We start from the raw sequence: 14082 nt of genomic DNA, 5'->3' as shown, positions 1-14082 counted from the left end.
TGGAAGTGATGGAAGATGCTATTTCAGAGAGAGAGAGAAAGAGAGAGAGAGAGAGAGAGAGAGAGAGAGAGAGAGAGAGAGAGAGAGAGAGAAACAGACAGACAGACAGACAGACAGACAGAATTTGGAGTCCAAAGGTGTATCTTGCTGCTTTAACCCAGAGCAGCCTTTGTTGGAAGGATGCAGGTTGCAAAGTTCTTGAAAGCAGACTTGGTCCCAGACGTGGGTGGGACCAGAGGAAGGCGCGGGCAGAGGCCACTGAATGTGCCCCCTGATTTGCCTTTGGGTACTCTCCCTCTTGGTCCTCTTTTTTTCTCCTCCTTCTCTTCCTTTCTGTACCCCCTACCACTTGCCCTCTCTGCTTCCCCCAGCTGTCCTCAGCCCTGCTGTTTGACGCCGTCTATGCTGTGGTGACAGCAGTACAGGAACTGAACCGGAGCCAGGAGATTGGTGTGAAGCCCCTGTCCTGCGGCTCGGCCCAGATCTGGCAGCATGGCACCAGCCTCATGAACTACCTGCGCATGGTGAGGGGCGCCTGAAGGCCTGCTTGTGCCCAGCCTCGGGGATGGGATGCTGGGGACCAGGCTTTCCTGATGGGTTACAGCCCTGGCTAAAACGTCACCTGAATGGAGCGGGTCCTGGGTCCAGTTTGTTCCCCAGTTCTTAACGCACTTGGCAAGAATCCACGGCCAGCTTATTCCCAGGACAACAGTCCTTGGATCTTGAACTAGAAAGGGGTTCTGAATTTCAGGCTTGCAATCTGGCCCCTGCCCAGGGGTAGCTAGCCCCTGCACAACTCAGCTGCTGCATGCTGCTGGAAACTACGGTCCCTCAGGGGACTCAGTCTGCAGACTTCTAGCTTGATGCTCGCTTTCCCCAGAGTTCTCTCTCCAGCCATGTTTTTCTCCCATGAAAAAGACATCTCTCATTAGAGAGAGAAGGTGTGTGTGGAGGGAGTCTTAAACTTTTGAAAGGAGTTGGGAGTATCCTGACTTCCTGCAGACCCAGGGTCAGCAGATTCCCCAAAAGGAAAAATGCTGGTAACAGTCCCCCGCACGACTAGGGGCAGGGAGAGCTGAATCTGAACTCAAGTCATCATGGTGGCTGGCTCCTTTTGGCTTACACGGTTTGGGGTTACTGGATGTGGGCCCCCTCTTCCTCCACTCAGATTCTGCGGTTTCAGAGTGGATGGAACGGGGGTTTCCAAACACTGTGAAGTAGCGTGTAAGAGGGATGCTTGCTTGGGGCCAGATAGGGTGGGGTCTATTTGGTGCTGTAACTCACTCTCTCTTGGACAGGTAGAATTGGAAGGTCTCACCGGCCACATTGAATTCAACAGCAAAGGTCAGAGGTCCAACTATGCCTTGAAAATCTTACAGTTCACCAGGAATGGTTTTCGGCAGGTAAGCCTCCCTATGCTGCCAAGGTGACGGATGCCTTCTCTTTGTCCTTTTCCCTGTCCCTAGTTCCAGTGGCCTCCAGCTGTCAAGTGTCCTGTCTCCACCCCCACCCTCCCAGATAGCAGGCTTCATGCTGATCCAGGTTCCCAAATTTCACTTACCTCATCCTATCTGGTCCCAGATCAGCCCATGAGGGTTCTGCCAGCAATACATCAAGAGGGAGGCACCTATGCCTTGTGGAGGGAGGAGACAAAGGGGTGTTGCTTAGAAAGGAATGCTCAGCTTCTCTTTGCTATTGGGTTATTCTTTTTCTGGGAGCAATGGAAAGGGTTAGGGATTTCCCCCAACCCTTGAACCCTGCTGGCGTCCAGGGGCACCGCTGATGAGGCAAAGGGTGGATCCCCTGTGGGCAAGGACAGCTGTTTGCGTTGGGGTGGACTGCCCCTTCTGTCCTGCTCTTCTCCAGTCCAGCCCTCCCTTGCCCTCCTGTCTGTTGCTGTTCCCATCACCTTAGGGATGCTCTGCCCTTCAGAGTACTTTGGTCCTCTGTGTGCTTCTTCCTTCTCCATTAAGCCCTCTTGTTCCCTTTCCTCTGATCCTCACTCAGAGGAAACATACTCTGACAACCACTTCAAGCATCTCTCTAGAAGTCTCTATCCTTGCCATCCCCTAATAATCAACTCCCTTTATTTAGAGGCCTCTCTGACTCAGGAAAGGCTGGAAAGACCAAATCAGTCACTAATTAGAGCAGGTAGTTGGCATATTAAAGATCTCCTAACTGTCATAGTGGTTGGGCGAGGGAATGTCCCTCTGTACAGCTTCAATAGCCACCCTTCCAGCAAATTAGAAAGAACCGTTATCTTCACCTTCACCACCGTCATGGTGGCCGCTCTTTTATGTTGAACGCTTACCATAAGCTTTATGCCAGGGTGAGTGTAGCACGTGTTTGCTGATATAAGCCTACAAAGTAGATGATTTCATTTATTTTCTGCCCTAAAAGCATAGGTACTCTGCGTGACGTGTATGTGTTCATGTATATGCGCATATGTGTGCTCATCTGTATACACATCTATGTGCAGAAGTTGGTTTTGAGTATCTACCTCTAAAGTCCCCTGGTGCTGGGATTGTAGCCACACACCACTGTGCCCGACTCTATATGTGAGTACTGGGCATCTGAACTCAGGTTCTCAAGGCTGTAGGGAAATCATTTTACTCACTTATCCTCTTTCTAGCTCACAAATAGGTACTTTTTTTTTTTTTATCAATGTCTTCACTTGTGAGTTTTATGACTGATTTGTCCTTGAACAACTAAGTCATGGCAGAACTGGTTTGGGATCTATGTACGCCCTGCCTAAAGTCCAGTCCTTAACTATTATGATAAATTATGTACCGGGCGGTGGTGGCGCACGCCTTTAATCCCAGCACTCGGGAGGCAGAGGCAGGCGGATCTCTGTGAGTTCGAGGCCAGCCTGGTCTACAGCGCGAGATCCAGGAAAGGCGCTAAGCTACACAGAGAAACCCTGTCTCGAAAAAAAAAAAACCAAAAAAAAAAAAACAAACAAAAACTCACCTTGGTAATTATTAAAAGCTCTGTTTTAGATTTTTATCCCATGGGAGTCTGGGAAAGAAGGCCCAGGACAGGACCTAGGAACACACCTAGTCAACAGGTATCCTAGGTGATCCTCATGGAATCCACAACATAGAAGCCCATCACATCTGTCTTTTGCCACACCATCCCTGCATCCAAGAGGGGACCCTTGACCTTTACATGTGTCCCAGGGAATTAGCTCTTTCTAGGTGATCAGTGACTTTTTGGAGGGTCACTCTTAGAGGAGAACAGAGAAGGAAGGAAGGAGTCCCAGGAACGGGGAGGTGGCCTGTGGCTGAATGTCAGCAGCACCTCCAGCTCTGGATGGGAGCTGCATGGGATGGTGGCACTTCCCACATCTTCTCAGATAGGCACATGGTCAGGTGGGTAGTTGGAACTATGGATGGCTCCTTCATTTATCTATGGAGTCTTTCACTGAGGATCTGCTGTGTGTCAGACATCACACTGGACCCAGGAAAGCAGACATAGCCCTTACACTGAGAGAGCTCACAGTCTGGCAAGAGTAAGTGATGTAGAAAAAAAATAGGAAGAGAATGAGAGCTGCAATTTAGGACTATTAAACTCAAATCATGCCCTGTGGCTCATCATCCCCGAATGAGTAGGTTGCCAGCCTCTAGGAAAATTGTCAGGGAGACTTTTCCCTGAGCCCCAATCTTCTTGGGGGATCTGAAGTAAAGAGCATTCATTCACTCAAGTTGATACCTGTTGAGCATCTCCTACTGCTGTCTCCCTTCTAGGTATAGGTTTAAGATGAGGAAGATCTGCTTTTGTGCAACATATGCTCTAGCAGGGGACAGATGACAGGCAAAAAAAAAAAAAATACATATGTAACATTATGCCAGCCTGCTAAGTTCCCTGAAGAAAAATACAACTGGGTAAGGAATATGAGTGGGATGAACACAGCGTTAGAGGAATGGTTAGAACATACTGCTCAGGCAACCCCAGACCTACTCCTGAGAGCCCCAGCCCAGCCTTTGCCAACCTCCACCTGGACGTCAGTCCTTCCCTATAATGATCCAAGAAAGAGCCAACTTCCTGTGCCTCCTTCGTGGCACTTCCTATCCCCCAGTCCACCCTCCAGTTGACAGACAGCTGCTGGGGCTCATTTCCTCTCTCTGTCTTCATTCTCCTCCCATCTTAGCTGCCACTCAAGCTGGCTTTGGGGAGGAGTTTGGGAGGGGGGGAGGGTGAATACAATCAAACCACACTATATGAATTTCTCAAAGAACAAATAAAATGTATCTTTAAAAACGAACGGAAGCCGGGCGGTGGTGGCGCACGCCTTTAATCCCAGCACTCGGGAGGCAGAGCCAGGCGGATCTCTGTGAGTTCGAGGCCAGCCTGGGCTACCAAATGAGTCCCAGGAAAGGCACAAAGCTACACAGAGAAACCCTGTCTCGAAAAACCAAAAAAAAAAAAAAAAAAAAAAAAAAAAAAAAAAAAAAAAAAAAAAAAACGGAAATCGATATTAAAACTATATGAAGGGGAGGCAGAGGTCAGTGGTAGAGTAGCCTTTTTTGCTTGATTCCCACGATCACAGACCAACATGACAGAGATGTATGAACTGGGCCCTAAACAAGCATCCTGATCACATTGACACTACACACAGATCAAAGCAATGCACACTTACTAACTTCATTGGTGAAAGCCCCTTCAAGATGGCTTTCGGAAATGCATTGAAAAAGCAAAGGAACTTGAAATAGTGTATCTTTTTAGAGATTGTAAAAGCAAAAATGGTAAGTAGAGGAAGTTCACATGGGGCTCAGAGATGGAGATGACATTCATTATACAATAAAAAATAAGGAAGATGATTTTAATAAAGATTTTCTTTGTTTGTTTGTTTGTGTGGCTCTCGGGATCACACTCAGAGCCTCGCATATTCTAGATACTAGGCAAGCAATCTACCACTAAGCTATAACCCTGACCTATGAAGGCTTTTTTTTTTCTGTTAAAATGTTTTTCAGTAATGAACTTTTACAGTACGTAGTTTATAACATGGGAAGGAATCAACATCATTAGCCCCTCCCCCAAGGTACCATTTCCAGCCTAGGAGTCTGCCCTAGGGCTTGCTTCGCGGTGGTGGCTACCTCTGTGTCAACAGCGCCCACTAGTGGTAAACAGCAGGTTCTCAAACACAGGTGCATCCCCAGACTCCATAGCTTCGCGTTTTCATTAGTGGGCCCTAGGAATCCGTTAGGTTAACTAGCAGCTACATGGGTGGTTAGAATGGTGGGCTCACCACAGGCTATCCATAGAAGCGTGTTCTACGAACAGAGCTGTTTTGTTTATTTGACCTCTCTGTACCCTACCCCATTGTTTTGAGTTAACATTGAATGGAATCTGCCGCACAAGTGACCATTAAGTGACCTTCAGCTACCCTAAGAGACACTTAGTCCTGACTGGACTTAGAAAGTGGATGGTGAGAATCTTCCTTGAGACCTCGGCTTTTCAACAAGTCTGGCGACTGTCCTGCAGCTGTCTGGCTTAGGTGCTATGAGTACCAACTGGAAGCTAAGTGTGATGTGTCGCATGCACAGATGCAGCTTCCTAGTGCCAGTCCCCAGGTCCCATCCCAATCACCACCCAATCTTTGCCTCTTGACAGGTGTCCTTCCCTGCTTATTGTAGGATGAAGAAATGGTTTAAGGAGAGATAACTAATTAGGCGTCTCTCCCGGGATGGGAGGAATGTCGGGACCTCTGCTCTGATATTCTCGCAGTTCCATCCAAGGTGATGTCAGTGCAGGAAGGGAACTGACAAGGAGCAGCAGAAAGGTTCATGGGAATCTTCTGTGTAGCCGACTCCACATGGTGCTTTGCTCAGGTCGCTCCTCCTCTTGAGGAGCGGGTAGACCAGCTCATCAATAAGAAACTGCAAACTCAGTGGGAAAAAAAAGCACTTGTTCTGCAAGCATGAGGACCCAAGGCCCTGAGTTCAAGTCCATAGTACCCACATAAAAGGCTGGGTATGTCCATGCAAGACTATAATCCCAGCACTGGTGGACAGAGACAAGTAAATCACTTGGGCTCCCTGACTGGTCAGCCTGGCCGTAATGTGAAAGGGACTTCAGATTCTGCGAGAGGCCACATCTCAAGGTAGTAAAGCAGAGATCTACAGAGAAAGTCCCTGATGTATGTATCAATGTGTGCATAGGGGTACACACAGCTGTGCTCACATGCATGCAATACACACACACACACACACACACACACACACACACACACACACACACACACACACACACACAGTCCAAATCTTACTGTCTCCAAGAACTTGGGAAGACTGGATTTCATACTCTAGTTTGTCTAACTCGAAAACCCATGTTCTGGACTGCTCTCACAGTTTTCCCTTCCTGCTCTGGGGCCCCTGACATTCTCCAATCGGAGCCCCTACTACTGGTCTCTTGCTCTGCCACCAGCTGCCACCATTCAGAATGGTGCTTGGTTCTAACACCCCGCTGGGATGGGCTTTCTCTATGACAACTTCTCATTTGGATTTGGTTCTGTTCTTTTCTCCCCTGTCTGGGTGAACTACTATTAAGAGCTGGTTTTGATTATTTAGAAAGCATCACGCAGGGACCCAGTGGGCTATAATTGGTAAAATGTCTGAACGAAACACCATATTTCCTGCCGGTAGCTGATTAAAGGATTTTTACCATTTTAAAAATAGTCTTTCAGAATTCAGAGTTAGTTGTTTTTACCGTTTTAAAAAAATGACTATTTTGATTCTGCATGGGGAGTGTTTGCCATCTTGGGAACCTCCACGACAGTACGCTTGGAAGAATGTGTTTCCTATGTTGTCCTATAGGGGACATTCTGAACCATCTCTCCGTTATAGGCATAGGAGTCAATAGCACTGGTTGAGTCCATCCCTCCTCGTCTCAAACCACAGTGTTCTTTCTCGTCGTCCCCCGCCCCCCCCCCCCCACAGATGTGCTGGGGAGGGTTACAATAGCTTTGTCTCCCTTACTGTCTGGGAGAACCTCACTTGAAAGAAGCTAGAAGGAGAGGAAGGACGCCTTTAGAAGACTGTAATTTCCTTCATTTAACTTAGTCGAAAGATCAGAGACTGTGAGCATCCCCTGAGCGATGTTGTTAGCGTTATAATATGATGAGCACACCTTTCATCTGAGGATCGGAAATGGCTTAACAGGGTCTAATTAAGCCTTCGGGGTTTGACATCCCTAACTAAAGATGCAGACCTGCCTTTCCTCCACTGGTTCACTGTGTATCCCAAGCGGAGTGGGCTCTGGTTTCTTTCCGGGTGCAGGAATGATGGTAACCCCTCATATTTGGTCTCACAAGATCCAAAGATGATTGAAAAAAGCTCTGCCTGGCACCGTGTTTGACTGGCTGTACTTATGTGCAAAGCTGGCTCTCCTGACATCATAATAATAGCTAACATTTATTGTCGCCTACATGATGTACTGTGCTGGGTGGTGTACGTATATATTTAAATTTTTACATCCTTTTATCAGCCTGGCATGGAAGCTGTTCTCTCATCTTGTAGGTAGAAAGACTAAGGCGGAGAGATGAAGAAATGTATCCCTCTTTGCCTAGGTGGGAAGTGGCAGGTTCAGGAACCCAGTCTGGGTCCAGCTTCCTCAGAACCCAGGGCCTTTCTGTTATGCAGTGTTTACCCAGAACATGGAGGCAGAGAACACCCTTCACCTTCTCGGTCAGTCTTCTAATCCAATGCAAGAGCAGTTTGCACTGGACACAAAGGAGACGCCTGCAGCCTTTCTGTGAGCCCATCCCAGGCTGGAGAATTAGCCAGAGATACATTTCAGATTCCTCCAGGTCCTAGGTCAACCTCTGCCTCCTAACTCTGCCCTATGGAACATTCCAGAATAGTCTGCTTTCTCTTCCTTGCCAGCTCTTCAGATATGTAAAAGCAGACTGCTTTTACTTCACTCGTTCATTTCTCCATTCCTGAATTAGCCTAAAATTTTCTTAAGATCTACTCTTTGTCAGAGGCCGGGAATGCAGGATAAAAGAGCCATACTCCATTTAAGAGCTGGCGATCTTAGGGGGTGAAATTGCAGCCCGCAATTGCGTTAGAGTACTCTGATTATACACCACTTATTTTATCCTTCACTGAGCAGTGGGCTGTACCTGTTCCCAACAGAATATGGCTTACCACTCTCTCACCAAGAAGGCATTGGTGGCTGTCAGCTCTCTACAATGCACAAGACTACAGACAGAATGCAGAGACCAAGGGAGACTGTCACCTCAGACTGAATCCTCAGCTCTCCTTTACCACATTAGCCTGCTTACTGGAGTTTATTTTTCAAATGTCCCATTCCTTCTGAATTCTGGGCTTTGGGGCCATTTAGTTACTCTACTTGCTGTATTCCTTAGCAATGTACTCCGCTCTTTGTGTGTATACTTTTCATAAAAACCAGACCTGAGCCAGCCTTCCCTGGGACAGATGATCCATTTGACTGTTTCTATAGAAATGAAGAAACCGACGGGGTTGGCCTGGAGAGTGCCAAGAAAGTAGTATTGTGGGCTGATAGCCTTATTTTCCCAAACAGACACACAAGCTCAGAATTCAAAGGGCTTATTTCAGGAATGATTTCAACCCTTTTTTAAACAGAGGCAGGAGGGTGGATGAGATAGCTTATCCAAGGCACTCTTGCAAGCAGGCTAACTCGGGGTCTTTAGAAGGAAATCCAGAGCCAAGCTCCTGAAGATCCTGCAGGTCACCACTCAATGCCACAAAGGTCAGGCTCCCTCCACTCCTCTCTCTAGCTGCCATCTTTGCTGAGAGCAGCCCCTGCAGAGGTGGGTCTGCCCCCTTTCCTGGGAAGTCTGGGGTCTCCCAGTGCTGGCAGTTGAAGCCAGCTCTGCAGCACCCCTGGGGGTGCAGAAGCAACAGAATTTCTTATGACAGCCATCAGCAGCAGAGGCGACTAGGAAGTGGTTTCTGTTCCTCTGAGAGGACCTGATGGGGTTCACAACCTCCCCCCACCTCCTGACCCCACCTCCCACTTCAAAAGCAATCAGATGTAGAGCAACAGAAAACCCTACTACGCCTCGCCTGTCAGTGAGTGTGCGCACACACTGCCCGTGTGTGGCAGCTGAGGAACAATACAGAGGGTGTTCTGGTCTCAGAGAGAGGTCCTGCTCAGGTCTACACCTTTGTCCCCAGCCCCTCTTACTCTGAGCAGCCTCTGGGACGGCGCCAGTCCTTTCTGTCCTTAAGTGAACAGCCGTCGCTCAGAGGGCTTGCCAGTGGAAGAAGCAGCTCTGAGAATCCCGTGATTGTCACTGTCTAATACATTTTCAATTTGAGGAAGGAGTTTACCATAAATATGCAGATCCTTTGAAGCTGTCTTTGCTGAGACCTGGCTCAGGGCGCTGGAGCTGGGTTTGATTGCTGGAAATCAGCAGCCCCGAGTGCCAGCTCCCCAGCACGGGGGACAGACCTGGGAGAGCAGGCCAGCTGGGGAGCTCTCAGGGGCTGCCATCCCCCGGAGCCAGCCCTCTCTTTGATGAGGAAACTCAGGCTGCAGCTCCTCATAGAGGGAGGTGGCTTGGGGATGCTTTGAAGGTGACTGAGAAGTCACATATGTCTTCTTTTTAATTAAGGAACGAGGAGAGGGAGAATTGGCATGGAGTTGGAAGCAGTCGACACCATCTCTTAGAACGGCATCAGTTCTTAGAGCTGCAGGTCACTTAGGCCAGCTCTCCAGAAAGCCAGTTATGTATGAGCATTTCACTGGACTTGGAAGCCCTTAGTGACCCCATTTGCATGTAGAGTGATGGGTGTGGTCCTTCCAGTGAGTCGTCTGTCTTGTCCTCTCCTACTCTGCCTTCTGCCCCTGTAGTGATGGGTGCTGGGGGCCTTGGACGTACAGGCTGCCTCAGAATCCCACCTGTGCCTACATCATTTCTGACATGGTCACTCTGACTCCTGTCTCTGACACTGAGCTCCGAACGCTAGCCCTGCCACCTCTGCTGTCAGTGTTCTTTGCTATGGCATCTCCTCACCACCATCCTTCCAGGACTAGGGACTTGCGGGCCTGGCCCAGTCAGCCTAGCAGAGAGTGGGTGGCAGTAGATGAGACGCAGTAGTCACGGAGCCTGGAGAGGGAGGTAGCTGTACTGGGGCCATACAAGTGTGCCTTCCGGGTCTCAGGGAGTTCAGAGTCAACACCAGGGCCCCAGGAACTGGGAGTAGAGTCCTGTGGGCCTTCTAAATCCACTTGTTTTCTTATTCCTTCAAGAGAGATTCCATGTGGCAAACCTCTTATAGGCAACGGCATTTACATTTTTTATTTGAAAGGTCCTTGGAACCACTGATTTGTCTCTTTTACCCTTTCCATTTTCCTGCACTCAGTACAGGTCCCTGTACTCCTGACAAGGCTCTATAATGCCTTCTCCCAGGAGAGATGCTCCGGCTGGTCCCCCAGCAGCCTCAAGGAGACAAGTTCAAGGAGCAGATGAGCTGGCTTTGAGGGCTATATCCTAAAGTGCTTGTTATCTTTCCCAGCCTCTCTGGTCCCCTGAACATCTGATTCTTTCCCCCAAAGCACAGGGACTCCTGTTTATCGGCTCTGCTGAAAAATTCAGCGGCTGCAGAGGCTTATTCACACATCAGCCGGCAAACAAATTAAGAGGTACTTACATTTTTGAACAGGGGGCTGGTTTTGGGCAGAGGAACGGGATGTTAAAGTGCTGCATTTGAAATCTATTTCTTGTCATGTGCCCGATCACGCTTTTTGCCTGAGATCAGCCCGGGGAAGTCTGCCAGCTCCTGGCGACACTTCCCGAACCCCTTCAGCCAGCTCATGTGTGTGGGGGGGGAAGCAAGAAGAGGGGGAGCTGCTAATTCAGTGCTATGAAACAGCCTGTGGCAGCCAGCTCCTCAAAATGGAAAGCAAGCCAGGGCCAGAGGCTGGGGTACAGGCGGGCAGGCCAGGAGAAAGAAGCAAGGTGGATTGTGGAGGGTTGGGGGGTTTAGCCAATGGTGCAGGTGCTGTGGTCTAGCAGAGAGTCAGGGCTGAGCCCCGCACTCCTGATTCCTAACCTCGCTTCCCATTTTCCTCAGTAAAATCAGGATTGTCATGATTTCTGCTCCTTGGGTATCATAAAATTATTGAGAACAAGATGAATGGCTGTTTATAGCTGTACTTTGAGAGTTCTACTACACTGTGTGATTTTTAATTCTGTTGTCTCACATGGCAATATCTAACTATATATATCTCTGTCTATGTCATATTCCCTTTAATCTCCTGGAAATTCTGGCCTGGTTCAGGGCAGAGAGAAGGACACAACCATGGGAGGGGAGGGCTAGACATGTGGGGTTGTTTCTGCTGGAGCCACACAACCCTAGGAGAAAGCACATGAGTACCGGCCCATGCTAGGCAGGCAGCCAGCTGCTTCCTACCCACTTCTCTTCTGTTTCTCTATCGGCCTTTGGCCCACTCTCTGACCTTCAGCCCTACTTCGTGGTGGCTATGGATGGGTGTAAAGGCGAGAGAACCTGAGTTATGGCTACTTCTGAGAGAAGCCATAATATACTGAAGGCCCACCCAACATGGCACACTGGTAAGTTAAGAGCAGCAGACACTCCCAAGGTAAAAATCCGCCCCCCCTTTTCCAAGAGTGCAGCAAGGCCCAGGTATATGCTCTTTCCTACCCACAAGCCTGTACCCAACTAAGGACAGGCTGGTCCCAGCCCCAGGCTGAAAGCCACAGTGCTGTCCTGATTTCAGCATCAAGATGGAGGGTGAGCAGCTTCCTCCAGTCTGGATGCTTTATTGAAAGCATTCATCCAGTGAGCACCTGGGACTCAGAGCTCAGAGTCGAGGTACCAGCATGGCTGCCTTCCCAAGACACTCCTTACCTGGTGAGCTGAACAAATGAAGCTGCCATGGTCTGGCTGGCATGTTCTTGGGCCATAATTTTCTTAGATGAAACTTCTTGAGCATGCTTGAGCTCTCCAACCGATTCCTCAGCAGTTCGTGTTGAAATGCCTCCAGTCTTCTGGGAGGCAGAGAGAGGAGAGCAAGGGAGTATTCCTATTTGCTAACTCTGCCATGTCCTGGTCATGTATCAGTGTGAGAAAGGCCAATGGGTCATCCCCAAAGTAGTTGGAAGATAGCTTGAAAGGTTTTCAATTATGTTAGAGAGGGAAGCCAGGCACAGTGGCCTAGGCTCACAATTGTAACACATGGGAAGTAAGGCTGGAGGACCACGTCCTTGAAGCTAGCCTGAGCTACAAAGCAAGTTCAAGGATAGCCTGGGCTACAGGGCAAGACTTTGTCTCAGAAAAACAGAAAAACGGTGTCTGGGGATATAGTTCAGTGGATAGAGTGTTTGCCTAGCATGCATAAAAGCCCTGGGTTTCTTCTTCAGTTCCACATAAATAGGCATCGTGGTACGTGCCTGCAATACTAGCATGTGAGAGGTAGAGGTAGGAGGATCAGAAGTTCAAAGTCATCCTTGGTTAGACAGAGAGTTTGGGGTCAGCCTACCCTAGGTGATCCTGTCTTAAAAAAAGAAAAAGAAAGATTTTTATTTTTTTTAATACAGGGAGCTGGAATATAGGCAAAAGAAACTTTTAAGCTTGTTTAGTCCTTCTGTCCAGATAGATAGGAGACCCAGGCACTCTTCTGATCCTTCTATGGGAAGTTTTACTACTGAAACCCTGAAAGATGAGGAGTCCATTAAACCTGTGAGAACATCATTGGGGTGCCATCTGTAACCAGAGGTGGCCTGAGTCACCACATTCTCCTTGAACAGCCATGTTTGGGGGTTTGGGGAAGTAAGGATGGTGATCAAATCCTGTGTCACATCCTAGAGGCTGGAGATCACCACTGGAAATCTGAGCACAGCTTGCTAAAAGCTAAATAGCCCAGCACAGACAAGTCTAATTGATTCTCATTATTTGTGAGATCTGTATTTGCAAGTTTGATTGCTTGATGAAATCTTTTTGCAAACCCCAAATCAATACTCACAACAATTTTGCAGACAAGTGGAGAGGCAAAAATTTGACTCACTCTGTGTGCACATTCCCAGTTGATCTTGAACTTGGTGATGTTCTGCTTTGTTTCAGTGCTAAGATTGTCAACGAGTGTCTTTTTCACAGACTATTGAGTGACATAGTGTGTGTGTGCGTGCTCATGTGCATTTCCCCTAGTAGTTTTTCCTCTTTAAACTAACTCCCACAATGCAATGCGGACATGCTGTCCCGTTTTCGTATGCACAAGAAAAACCTGTGCCATACTCTACTCTATGGAGACAACCTATGTTCCATAGCTCCCCATGAGCGACTGTGCATGTTAGTGAATCAGCAATATAAATTAGATGAGGCATTGGTAAGCAGAGACGTGCATAAATTAATAAGGTTAAATACTGATGGGTTGATAGGAATGCTCTGATCAGAAGCCCACAGGAACCTAACCCTGTGTTTGTCCTGGGTGTAGTTGAAGTTTTCCTGTGTCCCAGTCTGCCAGTGGTCAGGACAAATCTCTCTCACCCACCAGTCCTGCAGCCACTTGGACCCAAGTAAACACACAGAGGCTTATATTATTTACAAACTGTATGGCCATTAGCTCAAGCTTATTATTGACTAGCTTTTACACTTAAATTAACCCATAATTCCTATTTATGTTTAGCCACATGGCTTGGGACCTTTTCTCAGCTCTGCCCTGCCATCTTGCCTCCTCTGTGTCTGGCTGGCAACTCCTGACTCAGCCTTCCTCTTCCCAGAATTCTCCTCTCTGCTTGTCCTGCCTATACTGTACTTCCTGCCTGGCTACTGGCCAATCGGCATTTTATTTATCAATCAATCAATCAGAGCAACACATTCACAGCATATAGAAAGACATCCCCAGCACCTGGGAGCAAAGGTTTGCTATTTCCTACATTAATGTGTGTGGTAGCTTTATACAGATCAGAGGAACAACAACAACAATAACAAAAATGGGAATCAGCTGTAAGAGACTCAGCCAGGAGAGAAGACCAGGAATGAGCCCCTGGGAATATCTGAGTATTCCTTCCTGCAGGGCCTTTCTCTACAATCACTACTCCATAGCCCTGCTCTCTTCTTTCCTTACCATGTC

At 48.2% G+C, this 14082-nt stretch overlaps 1 protein-coding gene across 3 annotated transcripts in view; it reads left to right on the top strand.

Moving 5' to 3' along the window:
* Grik4 (glutamate ionotropic receptor kainate type subunit 4) overlaps positions 1 to 14082 on the top strand; it is a 431592-nt gene that overhangs the window by 327421 nt on the left and 90089 nt on the right. For all 3 annotated transcript variants that reach the window (XM_052757532.1, XM_052757513.1, XM_052757522.1), the window contains 2 exons: positions 372 to 524; positions 1299 to 1403. In XM_052757532.1, the coding sequence (XP_052613492.1) occupies positions 372 to 524; positions 1299 to 1403 (258 nt within the window). The remainder of the gene's footprint in view (positions 1 to 371; positions 525 to 1298; positions 1404 to 14082) is intronic.

The sequence above is a fragment of the Peromyscus californicus genome, unplaced genomic scaffold (genome assembly GCF_007827085.1).
Source record: "Peromyscus californicus insignis strain IS unplaced genomic scaffold, ASM782708v3 Scaffold_11__1_contigs__length_118956290, whole genome shotgun sequence".
In the NCBI taxonomy this organism is placed as follows: Eukaryota; Metazoa; Chordata; class Mammalia; order Rodentia; family Cricetidae; genus Peromyscus; species Peromyscus californicus.
This window is presented reverse-complemented; position numbering and strand designations above follow the sequence as displayed.